Source organism: Antechinus flavipes, chromosome 6 (genome assembly GCF_016432865.1).
Source record: "Antechinus flavipes isolate AdamAnt ecotype Samford, QLD, Australia chromosome 6, AdamAnt_v2, whole genome shotgun sequence".
Taxonomy (NCBI): Eukaryota; Metazoa; Chordata; class Mammalia; order Dasyuromorphia; family Dasyuridae; genus Antechinus; species Antechinus flavipes.
The window spans coordinates 205,758,188-205,776,513 of record NC_067403.1 but is presented as its reverse complement, the minus strand read 5'-3'; the positions used below and the strand labels follow the sequence as shown (position 1 = coordinate 205,776,513).

General features: G+C 33.3%; 1 protein-coding gene across 1 annotated transcript in view; it reads right to left on the bottom strand.

Annotated features, from left to right (window-relative positions):
• Positions 1-18,326, bottom strand: part of PIK3C2A (phosphatidylinositol-4-phosphate 3-kinase catalytic subunit type 2 alpha) — a 159,933-nt gene that overhangs the window by 75,033 nt on the left and 66,574 nt on the right. The window contains exons 3-6 of the mRNA XM_051965392.1: positions 13,769-13,869; positions 9,103-9,260; positions 6,716-6,836; positions 5,445-5,556 (exon numbers count right to left, since the gene is read on the bottom strand). Coding sequence (XP_051821352.1) covers positions 5,445-5,556; positions 6,716-6,836; positions 9,103-9,260; positions 13,769-13,869 — 492 coding nt within the window. The remainder of the gene's footprint in view (positions 1-5,444; positions 5,557-6,715; positions 6,837-9,102; positions 9,261-13,768; positions 13,870-18,326) is intronic.

The window sequence follows — 18,326 nt, the reverse complement described above, 5'->3', positions numbered from 1 at the left end:
TGTGTTTCTGTCTCTCTCCCTCCCCCTTGTTCCACCCATGAAGGGTTAATTGCGGGGGGAGGGTCATGAGATGTGGAATCACCTAATTCCTCCTGCTGTGAAGTATCATACTCAGAATTGTAATTAACTCCATTCTCATCTGATTCGTTCTCCTTTTCACCTAGTAAAGTTGGCACTTCTTCCTCCTGTACTTTCCTTTTCATCATTCTATCACTTAAATAACTTCTTATAGCCAATTGTATTACATTATATGTATTAATTATTGAGTTAGCCCATTTTTATCATAGAATTGACAAAGATCCTCTCCAACCAATTTCCATTCATTTAGATCTAATTCCTTATCAAGAGAGAAACAAGGACATATGTCTTTTACAGTTTGTAAAAGTTCAATGATTTGCTGTAAACTTATAATTAAACCTTGGCTTTCCATAATTTTGACAATGCTCTCTAAACATTTTCCTTGAACAGAAACAGGCTGTTTTCTAAATATCTGTCCCATCTTAGCTGAAATTCTACTTTAACTCTTTTAACAAAATTTCTTTGTTGTACTCACTCTAATTTCTGGGTCAAGAAGACTTTTTCACTGGATCAGGATCAGAGGCTTTTCCACTGGAATCAGGATTGTAGCTTTTCCACTGAAATCCACTGAGAGGGGTCTGTCAGCCCCACGTTGGGCGCCAAAATGTTGTGATCTAGTTCAGATGGATCTGAATCGGTCCCTGTTCGGGCGCCAAAATGTGGTGAGCTTTTTCTTCTCAAAACGCAGCCAGGTGATAAAAGTTCAGATCTTTTATTATCTCCAATATAGCCCGGTTAGCTTAGAGGCCTATCTCTCTGCTTGGTTCCAAGAGCTCTCTCCGAATGTCTTTAAATCCAAAGGTCTGGTCCTTCAACCTCTGCCTCTGCTTTCTTCAGCCTCCAGCCAGTTCTACTCTTCATGTCATTCCGGCGAAATCTCGACTTGTAGCTTCTTCACTCTGAAGAATTTCCTTGACTGGCCCATTGAAGCTCTATTTATGCTCCCAAAGAGCTTCAAGGGAGGTGTGAACTCATTGAACTCCAATGAGTAAAGGTGTGAACACAAGCCTTGTATTAATTAGTTCTACTTAGTACCTTGTTTCAGGTTCTGCCCAAAACATCTTCTTGTAAGATTAGATCAACTCTAATTAGTTAGCAGTTAGTAAGGATTCCAACATCTTCCAAAATTTATCATTATCTTTTCCTGTCATCTTAGCCAATTTGAGAAGTGTGAAGAAACCAGATCAACCTTTCCCTATAAACTGATTCTTTCTCTTCTGTTTTCAAATATGTCCAAGTCTCGGCTATCCTTAAAACAATACAAAACACAACCTTCACTAATGCTGGGGAAAAAAAAAAACCCAAAATATTAATACTTTTTTTTTTAAAGGAAAAGAAGCCATTTTAAATTTCTCTTTAGAAGTAGAAGGTTCACATATTATATACTGAACTTATTTTAAGACTTTTTTGATGTGTTGATCAGTTCTCTTGATTTTTTCCTCTTAAAAAAAAAAAAACAAAAAAACACCAACAAGCAGTATTTATTATTTAGGATGATTCTGGAAAAGAAAGGGATATTGTAGTAAATTATGGCAATGCTAAAAAAAAAGAAAAAAAGAAAAAAAAAAGAAATCAATGAACTTATTTTTTTAAAAGCTATATACTAAGTTTCTCTGATGAAGTTCTCATTTCTCAAATATATAAGGAATGAAGTCAAATTTATAGAAAAAAGATAAGGACAATTCATACCCAATTGATAAATGATCACAAGATATGAACTATGCCCAAAAGGCTATAAAATCATGCATATTCTTTGACCTAACAATACCACTATTAGTCATTAATCCCAAAAGAGATTTTTTTAAAAATCTTTATTAAAGCTTTTTATTTACAAAGCATGTGCATGGGTAATTTTTCCAACATTGACCCTTGCATAATGTTTTGTTGCAAATTTTCTCCTCCTTCTCCTCACCACCTCCCCTAAGCTGGCAGGTAGTCCAAAACATGTTAAATATGTTAAAATACATGTTAGATCCAATATATGTATACATATTTATACAGTTACCTTGGTGCACAAGAAAAATCAGATCAAGAAGGAAGAAAAGGAAAAACAAGAAGAAAACAAAATGCAAGCAAATAACAGAGAGAGTGAGAATGCTGTTCATTTATTACAGAACAATAGTATTCCATAGCATTCATATACTATAATTTATTCAGCCATACTCCAATTGATGGGCATCCACTCAATTTCCAGTTTCTTGCCACTATAAAGAGGGCTGTCACAAACATTTTTGCACATGTGGATCCCTTTTCCTCCGTTAAGATCTTTATAGGATATAGGCCCAGTAGAAATACTGCTGGATCAAAGGGTATGCACAATCTGATAACTCCAAAAGAGATTTTTTCAAAAAGGAAAAAATCATAGCTCTCTACTAAGGGCAACAAAATTGGACACTGAGGGGATGCCCATCAATCAGGGAATGGCTGAATAAACTACGATATGTGATTTTTAAAAAATGTATTCATTAATGTATTTTTAATAACTGCATTATGAATCATGTTGGGGGAGAAAAATCAGAACAAAAGGGAAACACCATGAGAGGGAGAGGATAAAAAAAAACAAAAAAGAAGCATAACATAGCATGTATTAATTTACATTCAATCTCCAAAGTTCTTTTTTCGATGCAGATGACATTTTCTATCCAAAGTCTAATGGGATTGCCTTGGAGTAATACATGATTATTATGGAATATTATTGTTCTTTGGGAAATGTTAAGCAGGATGCTCTCAGAAAAACCTGATTAAGTTCCCCATGAACTCAAGCAAAGTGAAATGCAGTGTACAAAGAAATAGCAATGCTCTGGAATGATTAGCTGTGAATAACTGTTATTCTCAGCAATACAAAGATCTACAAACTATTCTGAAAGACTTATGATGAAAAATGCTCTACATACCCAAAGAAAGAACTGATTGTGTCTAAATAGAGTAGAGTATATTAGGTTGTTGTTGTTTTTTAACTTTAATTTTCTTAAGGGCTTCTTTTCTTTTTTTTTTCCTTTTTTTTTGGGGGGGGGTGGAATAGAAGAACTATGTTTTCTTTTACAACATGACTTTTATGGAAAAGCTTTGCATATCTTCATCTGTTACTTCTTAATGGAGGTTGGGGTTGGGGTTAGGAAGGAAGGAAGAGAATCTGGAACTCAAAAGTTTTAAAAACAAATATAAAAAAATACTGTTTTACATATAGTGGGGGCGGGAAGGGGAGGAAGGGCAGAAATAAAAATATAAAATAAATACAAAGTATTTAAATTTTACTAGACAGTACCATTCCCTAAACTATCAACCTATATTTCTCACTCCCTTTCTTAGTGATACTCTTTGAAAAAGTCTATTCCCATTATCTCAATTTCTTTGCCTTTTATCTCCCCTCCTAATCCTCTGCAATCTGGTTTTTAAGATATTTATATGTAGTTAAATCAGTTAACTAAAACTGTTCTCTCCAAAATTACCAATTATTTCTTAACTATGAAATCTAGTAACTTTTCCCCCAATACAATCTTTTTCAATCTACATGTTGAATGCCACATAGCTGACTAGCCTCTTTTCCTGAATATTTTCTCCTCTCTAGATTTTTATAACATTCTTCTCAAATGGTTTTTCTTTTATCTCTTCCTACCTGCTTGATGAAGTCCTTGTTTCTCTTCCTATACCAGCAGTCAAATTACATTACCCAAATATGAGAGCTCCCCAAGATTCTGGCTTTGGCTTTCTTTTTCCTTTATATTTTCTCTGGGTAATCTAATGAGTAGCCATGGATTTACCTACTCTCTACCAACTAAAAGAAGACTCACAAATCTACATATGCAGTTCTAGTCTTTTATTTAAACTTCTCTACACCATCAATCGGAAAGTTAAATGAGACAGTGAATAGAACAGTGGGCTTGGTATCAGGAAGATTTACAGTGTCAAACACTTACTGGTTATATGATCCTTGGCACTTAACCTATGCTTGCTTCAATTTCCCTATTAGTAAAATGGAGATAATATCAGCTACCTTCCATGGTAGAAAAGATCAAATAAGATAACTGTAAAGCATTTACAGTCTGACATATAGAAAGCACTATATAAATTATGATAATGATACATTACAAGCTATAGAGGTCCTTAAAACACCCCAAGTCATTTCCCCTTTAAATCTTCCCCTCTTCCAAACTTACCTGTTTCTGCCAAAGGCACTAATATCCATTCAGTTTCACTGATTTGTAATTGTGGCACTATTTTTTCCTCATGACCTGTCATATGCCATAAATCCAATCACTTGTCAAATCTTGTTCTTCCTGTTTTTATAATTTCTTTCACATGTGACAGCTTCTCTCCACTCATATAATTTCACTACTACCATTTGACTTCAAGCTCTCATTCCAACAGTCTCCTCACTGACCTCCCTGCCTCAAATCTTCCATCACCACCATCCATCCTTCAAGATACTTCCAAAGTAATTTTCCTTATGACCATGTAACTTCCTTACTCAACCTGCTTCCGATTGCTTTCAAAATAAAATATAAACTTAGTATTTAAAGCCCTCTACATTTACCTGTCCAACACCTTGGATGTTATCCTCACTTTTGCACGCTGCCAAACTGACTTCTCATAACATTGGCCTTCCCACATATTCAACACACATTCTTTCCTAATCTCGACCCATAGGAATCAGGCACTATTTTCTGTATGAAGCCTTTCCTGATCTCAGCTGCTAGTCTGCTCTCTCCAAAACTTCCTTTTATTTAACTACTTAGTATGTACATAACTATTAATTTTATGTTTATGCTACACCTATTTGTATATGTATATTTGACATAAGCTCATTACAAATAATGTTTTCTTTTTTTTGGTATTTGTGTTCCTAGCAGTTGGCATTTAGTAGATAAATCTAAATAGTAACACTATTACTATTTACATCTTATTTGGTTTGTTTTTTGGTTTTTGCTTTTTTTGGCTGAGGCAATTGGGGTTAAGCGACTTCCCAGAGTCACATAGCTAGGAAGTGTTAAGTGTCTGAGACTAGATTTGAACTCAGATCCACCTGACTTCAGAGCTGGTGCTCTATCCACCCCATCACGTAGCTATCCCCCCCATCTTATTTGCTTTTAATGCCAGAAGAATAACCAACTTAGAGAATTAGCTTCTAATAAATTATGCTAAATTGGAAAAAATATTTTCTTCAAATGTCAGGTATTGAAGAGCTCTTAATAAAAAAGTCCTACTTTTCTCTCATACCAACAAATCAAGTCCTTATTTTTTTCTTCTTCAGCAACTCTCAATTCTTGTTTGTTTTTTTACGCCAAGGTACAGGAAACAAATCAGTTTTAGAATACAATTTAAATTTTCTAAAAAATTCAACCAAAAGCAAATAAATATATACTCACTGTTCGAGCGAGATCTCGGCACATTGCATCAAAGGTCAAGAGCTGAAGTTTAATTTCTGTGTCCCATTTTCGAGAGTTCTGAATATATTCATGACTTCCAAGGCAATGGTTACTATTTTAAAAAATCATTTAGCAATATTCTATTAATCAAATTAAAAATTACAAATATGAAGACCCAGAATAAATACTGCTTCAATGAAATGAATGGAACCACTAGAAGCTGAGACAGATGACAAAATAGAAACAGATCAAAAGAAAGCCTTAAGAGTAACTTAGTACTGTGAATTTAAAAACAAATATAAAGAACTTTAAAGGATGTACTCTATTTTTTTTTTTTGCTGAGGCAATTGGAGTTAAGTGACTTGCCCAGGGTCACACAGCTAGGAAGTATTAAGTGTCTGAGACCAGATTTGAACTCAGGTCTTCCTGACTTCAGGGCTGGTGCTCTATCCATTGTGCCACCTAGCTGCCTCTACTTTATTTTTAAAATAGTTTTTTTTCCCCCAAAGATAATTTTCAACATTCACTTTTGCAAAGCTTTGTAATCCAAATTTCTCTCTTTTCTTCACCTCCCTTCTCCCTAAGGCAGCAAGCAAAACCACATCTATTAAGAGATGTGCTCAAAGCAACATACAAAACGTAGTCAGACATTTCTAAATAATTAGAGATGAGACAAAAAGTTATTAAGACTACAGCAAAACATGCTTAGTAATGCTGTTCAGTTTTTTCAGCTGTGTCCAACACTTCATGACTCCATTTGGGGTTTTTATGGGCAAAGGGCCTAAGTTTTGTCATTTCTTTCTCCAGATCACTGTGCAGATAAGTAACTAAGAAAACAGGTTTAAGTGACTTGTCCAAAGTCACATAAGTAGGATATGTCTGAGGCCATATCTGAACTTAAGTCTTCCTGATATCAGGCCTAGACTCTATGCATGTACCACTACCCTAAAAAATGTCCAGATATAACAAATTATTTGTTAAGTAAATGAGACAAAGAAGTTAACAAGATATTCATGATTAGCTACAGAAAACAAATCAAGGTTGACAACTGAAAAACAACAAATCACAGAATTATGTCTGCTAAAATAGAATTTAACCATACCATAATATGCTTAAGGAGACTACTAGTCCAAATAATATTTTATATATATATAAATTTTTAAATAAAAGTTGAATAGAAATCATGTTTTATGCATATTGCAATGATACTCCATTTTAAACTAAGGATCTTTAAGCATTAAGTTTTTTACTAAATGTGTAATCATGCTTACTTCTGAAGTACTTCTTCTTGACCACAGACTTTAAGGACATAGCTGCCAACATCTACTTGATTCAAGTCATCATGGACCCAGCAAAGTGCTTGCATTATTATAATTTCAACAGTGGAACTTACTATTAAAAAAAACAAAAAAAAAAAGGCATTATATGTAAATCTAGTTTTGCTCACTTAAGTATACACACAGCTTTCTACACAAATTAAGTTGCTCTTAAAAAAAAAATCACCTTCTTACTACTACAAACTCTTATGAAGATAACACTATTTAGGAATACAAAGGAATATGGTAGATTATATATAGTTTGGTAGAAAGAACATTATCACACTGGTATCAGAAGATCTGCTATCTAATTCTACTTCTTACAAGCTGTATAAAACTTGGGCAAATCATTTACTCTCTCTAAACCTCAGTTTTATTATTTTAAAAATGAGGATATTTGCATTTCCTACTCCAGAGTATTGTGATGATCATATATACAAAATATTCTGTAACTACAAATTAATGCTTGTTCATATAATGTCTACAATGTGTAAGGAACAGCAAATATGGAAATGAGATAAATAAGATCATTCATCTTAAAGACATTTAATTAATCAGTGTGGATAATCCCCCTCCACAATGGCAATAATCCCTTCTTAACTCAAGGAGAGTAGTTGTAATCCCCAAACCCTCACCATCCTGTCTGTGGCCAGCCAGGTATTAAGTCGCTAAACATTCAGCCTGGTCCTCAGACAAGAGACACAAACCCGGATTCATGAAGAGCATCTTCAAAGTCTTTCTAGAATGGGAGACCTTAACAAACCTTGCATTCTGCTGGCAGAACCTTCTAAAACTCAGTCACCGCCATGTCATGATTAGGCATCAGAGCAGAACTTTCATGGAGTAAATTAATGAAGATCATATAAATAGACATGAATATGTATATTACTGTCTGTGCCCAAAGCCCAAGTTAAAAATTACAGACTAATAATACAAGCTCTCAACCTTTTCACAAAGGAATACAGAAACCTGTCACCATATTTGGCATTAGTAAACACTAAAAAATAATCACTATTAAGTAATGCTTTTTAAAAAATTACAGTAGCCCATAATAATAAGCTTCACACTAACACTCATTTAGAATCACTGTACCTGAACCTAGTATCAAAATGGAATAGTTTAGTGGGAAGATTAATAAAAATACAGTGAAAAACCCTACCCAATTATCCATTAAGGGGTACCAGTCTTCAACAAACTATAGTTATATTTAGCTTCTGACAATACAATTGGTGAGATTTCTCCAGGAAAATAAGTTTTATACTTGTAAATTAAGTTTGGCAAAAAGTTAACATTTTAAATTCTTTTTGAGAATGGCTAGGTTATAACACAACATTAATTATATTTTAATACAAGTTATACATTTGAAGTCAACTGTTTAATTATGTATTATCCCAAAATATTGCTTTGAGTTATTTGAGCCAATACAATCTTCCTTAGAGGATGAAATGAATGCTAACTGTACTTAAGACTTTCCTTTTCAAAATTTTGATATTTCAGAAACATGTAACATCTCAAATAAATATAATTTTTATCCTTTAAAATGAAAGCCAATTTAAATGGCTGGTTTTGAATTTCTGCATTTGATTGATATTTGTTTCTCAGAGGCTTCTCATTTAAAGAAGATCATTAAAAATACGAGACAAAAAGGAGCATGATCTAGTATTTCAATATACTCCAGATTTGATGTCCTCAAGTAAAGAAAAGGCATACCTTGAGACCCAAGTTTGATGTAGAAGCTTAAGAACTTGTCTACATATGGAATCTTATTAAAATTAAAAATACTTATAAGGAAATCTCAAGATTTCCAGTTAATCCTTGGCTTTATTCCTGTTGCTTTTAAGATATTGAAAGTTTTCAACTATAAAAATACAAAAATCAGATAAGAAAGATATGACAGTCGTTTAAAAGGTATCACCCAGAAATTTGGGGGTAGAAGGGACTGGAGAACAATCTTTCAAGTAACAGAATATGTCTGTGAACAAAGGATTCTAGAAGATAGGCCTAGAACTAAGGAAAAAATTGCATGTTCTCTACATAAAATACCAAAGGCAAATAAACATTTAAGAGTTGGGGAAACCTCTAATTAGCTCCCCATGTCATACATCTGAAAACCTGAGCCAAATATATCAAGATAACAAATACAATTCAAAATTATTTTTAAAACAACCAAGTACTCATTAGGTCACTTGTTTTCTTAAGAGGGGAATCCAAAAAGGTATCCAAATGAATGGCAATTCACTAAATAATAGATTTAATGATAATTAATTTAAAAGAATTACAATGTTGCATCCATTACCTTTCACTTAGAAAAAGTCAATCCAACACATGTATTTAAGACATACCATCACATGTAAAAGTAACTGGTAGTTGAAATCCCTCAATTTCTATGGAAACCTTCACACTAGAATTTTCTCCACATGTGTTTCTCTGCATCATAACTGGGCTTAGCACATAACCTGGATTTGTGATTCGATTGGTATGTAGAAAGTTGGTCCTCAATCTGTTAAGCAAAAAAAAAAAAAAAAAAAATTTACTTGTTAAAAACTGGATTTAAATTCTCCCTGTGCAGTGGGAGAACTGTTCGGTTCTGCAAATATGTATTGTATCTAGGATATACTGCAACATATTTAACATATATAGGACTGCTTGCCATCTTGGGGGAGGGGGGGTGTGGAGAGAGGGAGGGGAAAAAAATGAAACATAAGCGAGTGCAAGGGATAATGTTGTAAAAAAAATTATCCTGGCATGGATTCTGTCAATACAAAGTTATTATTAAATAAAATAAAAATTTGAAATTAAAAAAAAAAAAACTGGATTTAAACAATGCTTCTAGAACGAATATTTTGCTTATTTTTCCACTACAATATATCTTTATTCACTTTTACAAAAAGTCTATTAAGTATTATGATAAATGAATTGCAAACAGCATGCACATTTAAAAGAAAGTAATAAGAGGAAAAGGACAAGTATGCTTCTCAATCTTTCTGTAGCCTTTAATATTACTGATCACCTTTTTTGGCTTGAAATTCTCTTTTCTTTAGATTTTCAGGATACTGCTATCATTGTTCTCTTCTATTGGCTTTTGTTTTTTAATTTTTTGACATTCAATGAACTGTCAAATTTTCAGAATTTTGTCTCAAACAAACCTGAAGTCAATATAAGCGGCAACATAAAAGAATAATTTCAAGGGACTCAATAAGGACAAATTGCTTATGTTTTATATGTGGAAATGTAAATCATAATCTAAGACTGACATTAGTAATTAGGTAGTCCAAAAGAAAAATTGGGGGAGAGCTGAGTATGATATGGCTCTAAAAAGCAAAACTGTCTAGGAAAAGTTAAAAATAGTAATTATACTATATAAATTAATAGCAATTAACAATAAAACAGCAAGAACCAATAGAGGAATTAGATGAGGGAGAAGGGCTGATAGTTCTAAAAACCTATTCATGTTGGAAATAGGTTAAAGAGGGAACAATACATACAATACATACACATATGTACCCTTTAAAATCTATAAAGAAATAAGAGGGGAGGGGATAGGCTAAGATGGACTATAGAAGGGTACATAAATCAATGGAAGTGGAATAAGGTGTCCAGGGCAGACGTGACTAAGGAGATACAAATAAAATCAATATGGTGAATGTCATGAGGCCAAAACAAAAGATTACCAATTCATTTCCAGGATCTAAAAATACTCTTTTTTAAAGATAGCATTGTACTAATTGTGAAAAGTCCTAGAACACTATAATAATTAGTAATAATAACAACAACAGTAATAAGTAGCATTAACACTTTGAGGTTTACAAAGCACTTTACAAAGATTACCTCATTTGAATCTCACAACAATCTTGGGAAGTTAGTGTTGAGTAGGCTGTATATTAATATATAGCCTCCCTCTTTCCCCTTTCCCGTCCTACTTTTTTATAGGATGAGACAAGCTTGTATGGGAAGCTAAATGTGTCTGATATTCTCTCTTTGAGCCAAATCTGATGAGATTAAGAATCACACAATACTTATCTTCCTTCTTTCTTTCCCTCAATTGTAATAGGTCTTTTTTGCCTCTTCATGAAATGTAATTTACCCCATTTTAACTCCCATTTTCATCTTCTTCCAGTAGAATCGCCTTTCCTCCTCTAATTTCTTTTTTATATCATCACAATATAATCAGATTATACCTGTACCCTTTAAGTATATAAGAGAGACAGAGATCTCAAGAGTTAAACATCATCTTCCCATATAGGGATACAAACTTTTAACTTTTCTTTTGTTTTTACTTTTTTATGCTTCACTTGAATTCTGTATTTGAAGACCAAATTTTCTACTCAGCTCTGGACTTTTTATCAGAAATAAATGAAATTCACCTGTTTCATTGAATGCCCATCTTTTCCCCTAAAAGATAATGCTGAATTTTGCTGGATAGTTGATTCCAAATTCCTTTGCCTTTCAGAATTTCAGATTCCATGCCTTTAAAGTTGATGCTGCTAGATCCTGGGTAATTCTAATTGTGGCTCTTCAATATCTGATTTGTTTCCTTCTGACTGCTTGCAATACTTCCTACCTGAATTGATAATTCTGACATTTAACTATAATGTGCCTTGGAGTTTTCATTTTGGGGTCTCTTTCAGGAGGTGATTGGTGAATTTATCAGTGCAGTTTTCTTTGATGATTTCCTGAAAGATGGTATCTAGGCTCTTTTTCTCATCATGATTTTCAGGAAGTCCAATTAAGTCTTAGATTATCTCTCCTAGATCTATTTTTCAGGTCAGTTGTTTTTCCAATGAGGTATTTTACATTTTCTTCTATTTTTCTTTTTGGTTTTGTTTGATTGATTCTTAAAGTCTCATTGAGTCATTCACTTCCATTTGTTCAGTTCTAATTTTTACTGAATTATTTTCTTCAGTTAGGTTTTTTTTTTAATCATTTTTGCATTTGGCCAATTGAACTTTTAAATGAGGTGTTTTATTCATTGCATTTTTTTTTCCATTTCATAAATTCTGTTTTTCAATTAACTGGTTTCTTTTTCATATCTTTTATAAAGTAGTATATACTTTTTCCATTTTATCAAATCTATTTTTAAAGAAGTTTTCTTCAAATAATTTGTTTTTCCTTTTCCAAATTCTCTTGCAAAGTTCTCACTTGCTTTCGCCATTTTTTTTCCTAATTCTCATTTTAAGATCCTTTTTGAATTCTTCCAAGAGATGGGAATAAACTCATATTAATTACCTCTTTGGGGCTTCATCTGGAGATGATTTGCCTTTAGGATACTCAGGGTTTGAAGTCTATTCTTCTCTTTCTCCTTAAAAGCTATGGTCAGCATTCTTTTTGCTCTTTTTTTTTTTTTTTTTTTTAAAGGTTGAGGTCTGCTCTTAAGGCAAAGGGGCAACAGCCTCTTTAGGTTTATCTTTTATAAAATTTTGTAAAATTTGCCTTTTGCATTTGCTTTAGATGTCTCATAGATAATCTGCTTATCCAGCTGCTTGTAGCCAGGATAAAGTAGCCTACAAGCCACTTAATAGATTCCCCACGGCCTGGCTCCCTGCTCCTTGCGCTGCATCTTCACTTGACCATCTCCCCCCTGCCTGATTGAAACAAACCTTTTCTGAAGTTCTTCCAAAGTATTTGTGGGTTCTTTACTCCAAAACCAGTTCAGAGGCCTGATCTGGTGTAAGAGGCATAAAAGTTATTTCTAGTAATACGCTATAATCTATTTACACTCACCACTGTCCTTTAAAGTTCTTGGTCGTTTTAATTCCTCTGATATCACAAAAGAACATGATTTCCCATAATGCCTCCTTGCCAGGAAATTATTAAGATTAAAGAGATAGGTTTTGTAGCAATATGTAGTCTGTCATCCTTAAAAGCAATACATGCATTATTTCCCAACAGTGACTCAGTCCAAATCTTTTACTACTCATTATGTATCTATACTACCTGAACAAAGATGTAAACACTGAATGGGTTTTTAGCACACAGTTGTGACTGGCAATATGCATTTATTATCCACTTTGTTTTTCCAATGTCTTTTACATTAAAGTAAATTTAACTAAAAAGAGTTTTATAGACAACTAGGCAGCATAGTGGATAGAGAGAATCAAGTCAGGAAGACTACAATTCAAATTCATTCTTTTTTTTTTTTTAATTTTTATTTAATAATTACTTTATATTGACAGAATCCATGCCAGGGTAATTTTTTTTACAACATTATCCCTTGCACTCGTTTCTGTTCCAATTTTTCCCCTCCCTCACTCCACCCCCTCCCCTAGATGGCAAGCAGTTTTATATATGTTAGATATGTTGCAGTATATCCTAGATACAATATATGTTTGCAGAACCGAACAGTTCTCTTGTTGCACAGGAAGAATTGGATTCAGAAGGTAAAAATAACCCGGGAAGAAAAACAAAAATGCAGACAGTTCACATTAGTTTCCCATCAAATTCATTCTTAAGACAATTGTGTGACACTGGGCAAATCACTCAACCTATTTATCTAGGTTTCATGATTTATAAAATGGGGATGATGACAACACTAACTTCCCAAGGTTGTTGTGAGGTTCAAATGAGGTAATGTTTGTAAAGTGCTTTGTAAACCTCAAAGTGTTAACGCTACTTATTACTGTTGTTGTTATTATTATTATTATTATTACTAATTATTATAATGTTCTAGGACTTTTCACAATTAGTACAATGCTATCTTTAAAAAAGAATATTTTTAGATCCTGGAAAGGAATTGGTAATCTTTTGTTTGGGCCTTATAACATTCACACACCATACTGATTTTGTTTCTATCTCCATAGTTACATCTGCCCTGGAGTCTTGTATTATTTGGAAAGATTTGGAAAAATTTTAAAGTTACATTTTAGCCTGAATCAAATTATTTCTTAAAATAAACAAACAATAGCATACCGTGTAATTGCAATCTGTCATTAGTTTTCATTCACCAAGTTAAATGTTTCTTAAATCAACACAAAAATATATGAATCACTAGCTTAAAAAAAATTTTCTTACTTTGAAATGGTTCTACAAAAAGCTGCCACCTCCTCATTCTGGATTTCAACTTCTTGCAAAAGAGAACTTCCAGTTGTCAAACTACTGGTCCCACTGTCTTTCTGTAATTAGAAAAAATATTTTTAATAATATTAAGTTATTTTTTAAAGTAAATAAAATATCCATAGTGTTAGTGTTCAAATTTCATGAACTATTTTTGTTTCACTGGGCATGTGATACACATCTAAAATCCCTGTGGATAGAGCTGAGGCTGTTAGATTGTATTAACTGAAGTTCTGAATTGCAATGCGTAGAACCAATAAAGATCCAAATTAACTTCAGCATCAATGTGGTGAGCTTTAAGAATTAGGGATTATCCTGTTGCAAATCAGCTTCAGTCAGAAATGGAGCAGATGAAAGCCCACATCTTAATAAAAATATAACAAAATTCTTAATTAAGGAGCTCCTACATTTATAGTCTGAGACAGATACAGTTATCCAATTTTTTTTTGTTTAATTGTCTTTCAAAGCATCTTTATTTCTAAGAAAGAAACATAAAGGCAGCAATTTTAAAATCTCTAATATATGAGTTTTCAAATCCAATAAATGCTTAATACAGGAATGCCAACTAAATCTTGTAGTATAGTAGAAAAAGTACCAGTCCAGATCTTTGTTAATTAATCCCATTTTTCATTTAAGCGCTTCCTCACCTGTAAAATAAGGAAACATAGGAGAGTCCTCTAATAACCCTTCCAGCTCTTATCATATAGGATTCTAATTTTCAGCAAATATAGATTATGAGAGACCATTCCATTCCAAATCTTACTGAAGTATATTAATAAACATATAATGAGACCCAATTTAGAGCAAAATATTCAGTTAATGCCCAAAACTGGGGGGCGGGGGGGAGGAGGAGATATAGGACATTCATCTGATGGCTAGTTCTTTATGTAAAAGTATGTCTCATAAATCAGTGGACAATTTGAAATTTATATATTTTACACAGGGAGTCATATGGTATTTATATAAGCTTATATAAGCTACATTAAGACTTTTGGGGCACCCTAATAAAGCTTAACAAAGATCATGGCAATTTGTCCTATAACTTCCTGGAAAATAGTGGAAAGAGAAATGGAAGCAGTATAAGATTTTATATTCTTTGACTCAAAGACCACTACAGATGGCAACTGCAACCATGAAATTAAAACATGCTTGTTCCTTGGAAGGAAAGCTAAGGCAAATCTGGACAGCATACCAAAAATCAGAAACATCATTCTGCTAACAAAAATCCTTTTTGTCAAAGCATGGTTTTTCCAAGGATAATATATGGCTGTGACAGTTAGACTATAAATAAAGCTGAACACTATAAAACAGAAATTTTCAAATTATGGTGCGCGATAAGACTTTTGGAAATCTCTTGAGTAGCAAAGAGGTCAAGTCAGTCAATAAGAAATTATACAGACTATTTATTGAAATGATAAATACTGAAGCTGAAGCTTAAATACTTTGGACACATAGTGAAAAGACAGAATTCACTGGAAAAAGACGTTGGTGTTGAAAAAGACTGAAGGCAAAAGGAGAAAAGGGAAGGCCAGATGATATAACTAAGTTTAGACTTGGGCAGACACTGTAGGGCCTGATGTTCTACAGTATGAGTCAGACACTACTCAACAACAAATTAAAACTTTTAAAAACAAACTATAACTATAACTATGAACAAACTATAACTATAACTTTTGGGATACCCTGTTGATAGAAACTATAAATTAAATAAAATACACTTCTAAACTCAAAATTTAAAACTATGAAAAACTTTTTTTTCAACAAGTAGTTAGATGAATTTAGCACTCAGGTACAAATTACAGCATAAATTTCATGCTATATGAATTGAGTCAAATTTAAATTACATGAGTTTTGTTTGTCTTCAAAACTAAAGCTAGGAAAATTTCTTCAAATGCAAGTTCATGAGAATATTATAAATTGTCAGTAGAACTTATCCTTTAAGCTTTTCTTTAAAACTTTGGATTTCATGTAAATGTCTTTAACTCTAAAAAGAAGTATTAGATTTCTATCAAGTCCAAGATCCTTAGTATGGAATTCAAGGTTTGCCATAATTGGCCCAAACATTTTTTCTAGCATTTTATCCTACTAAAAATAAATAAATAAAAATGCATTTCTTAAATGTATACTCTATTATTAAATGTATACAGTGCCTAATACTGCTAAATGCTGAGGATATAAAAAGAAAAGCCAGGCAGTTCCAACTTGCCAAGAGCTCTTATTCCAACTACAAGAAACAAAACTACCTCAAGATTTAGCTTTACGGGGTAAATGTTGGAAAGCTTGGTGGTCCTTAGTGATCCTTACTCTACAGCCTCCTGACACATAACAAAGGCTATGGATCTGGAAGGTACACAACAGCAGGGCAAACTTTAAGGCCTGGTGATTCTGCAGTTTACCAAAAAGACCAGTTGGGGATTTCCTGTTCATCCAATCAAGTGTGAGAAGTTAGGGTTGCCCTACAAAAGAAAGGGCAGGAGTGACAACAAGAATTGCAGAGAATCATTCCACAACCACTGAGAAGGAAGCCAACTAGGCCTGAGAATTAAGAGTAGACCAAAGACGCTGGGATCCCTCCAAAATGGAGGTCAAGAATCCAGTCAAGAAGAGGAAAAGGGAAGTCTTTTGGCAGAAAGATTTAAAGGAAAAGGAGAACCTTATGGGACCTAATTGCAAAGGCTCTATACTCTAAGCTAGTGGGGTTAATAGAGGGCCAATGAACTATACATAAAGATCCCTGCAAACTGCATAATGACTTAGAAAACCATAGGTTTAACATTAGCTATGTCCTATTTTATTATTTATTTTGTTTAAAATTTCCCAATTACTCTTTAATCTGATTTTCCCCATACCAATTGTTACAGAGTCTAGACAGTCTGACTGATGTGCCTAATTCTAACAGACATAACATTTTCTTCCTTTATCCATTCAATATTCAAGGCCCACATCCACTGTTTTCTTCCTTGTGACATCATCACATCCCCAAATCCAGAAATGATTACTCCCTTTTCTACTCTCATATAGTACTTTAACCTAAACATATGGCATCTAATTTCTGGGGTAGTAAGGGAGAAGAGACATGTGGTTTTTTTGACATAGGGGAACTCAATGAAGACCTCTATACCAAAGCAGATCAACACTTTTCCTGCAAATCTTTACCTGAGACACTAGGCTGTTACTTACACAGTAATATTAGAGGAGAACTCAGGCTCACTTCTTGCTAGCTCCAACGCCAGCTCTCTATCTCTCACAGCAGTGGTATCAGGCTCAATAAAAACAGGGTCATTATGTCATACGTAAAGATTCCTGTGGCCACAGACTGACTTAGAAACAATGTTTATATATTTCCGTTTTTTAAAAAAAAACTAGTACATCAATACATCTAAATCAGACAGGAATTACATTTTAATCTGATTCAGGCAGTTCTTGCGAGTGGGGTAGGAGGAGTATTTAAGGCCTCTCTCTGCATCATACAACCTCACCCACACTAACTACTTTAGTACATGCTGCTATGTAAAACTGTTATTTTTATGTGTCTTATACTACCTGCCAAAATGAAACTCCTTGAGGGTAGGGAATCAGGCTTATGGATCTTGAGGTCCCCCCCCGAGTTTATTAGTACGGTATTTAATATTTTAATTTGTCAAATATATTAATCACATCATTTTCCAAAATATATTTCTTTTTTTTAAATTAAAATGATTTACTTTGAGTAAAGCATCATAATATATTTTGTCAAGAGAGATAAAAATAAAATACCAAACTTCTCCTTCTCAAGGAGCCTATTCATATTACCATCTACCAACTCATTTCTCTTCCATTATATTCCCTTCTCCTCTTCTTCCCCTTCTTTTCCCTTTTTTCTACCCCTTGTCCTTTCCTTTTCTCTACCATTTCACTTTCCCTTCCCTTCCTTTTCTCTTTTCTTTCTCCCCTTTTTGTTTTGTTTTTTTTTTTAAATTTTATTTTATTTAATAATAACTTTGTATTGACAGAATCCATGCCAGGATAATTTTTATACAACATTATTCCTTGCAATCGCTTATGTTTCGTTTTTTCCCCTCCCTCCCTCCACCCCCCCCCAAGATGGCAAGCAGTCCTATATATGTTAAATATGTTGCAGTATATCCTAGATACAATACATATTTGCAGAACCAAACAGTTCTCCCGCTGCATAAGGAGAATTGGATTCAGAAGGTAAAAATAACTCGGGAATAAAATCAAAAATGCAAATAGTTCACATTCATTTCTTTCTCCCCTTTTTGAAAGAAATTTTTTATTTTCAAAACATATGCATTGATAATTTTTCAACATTGACCCTTGCGTAGCCTTGTGTTCCAAATTTTCCCCTACTTCCTCCCACTGCTCCCCTAGATGACAAACAATACTGTATATGTTATACATGTTAAAATATGTTAAATCCAATATATGTAAACATTTATACAATTATCTTACTGTATAAGAAAAATCATATCAAAAAGGAACGAAAATTAGTAAGAAAACAAAATACAAGTGCACA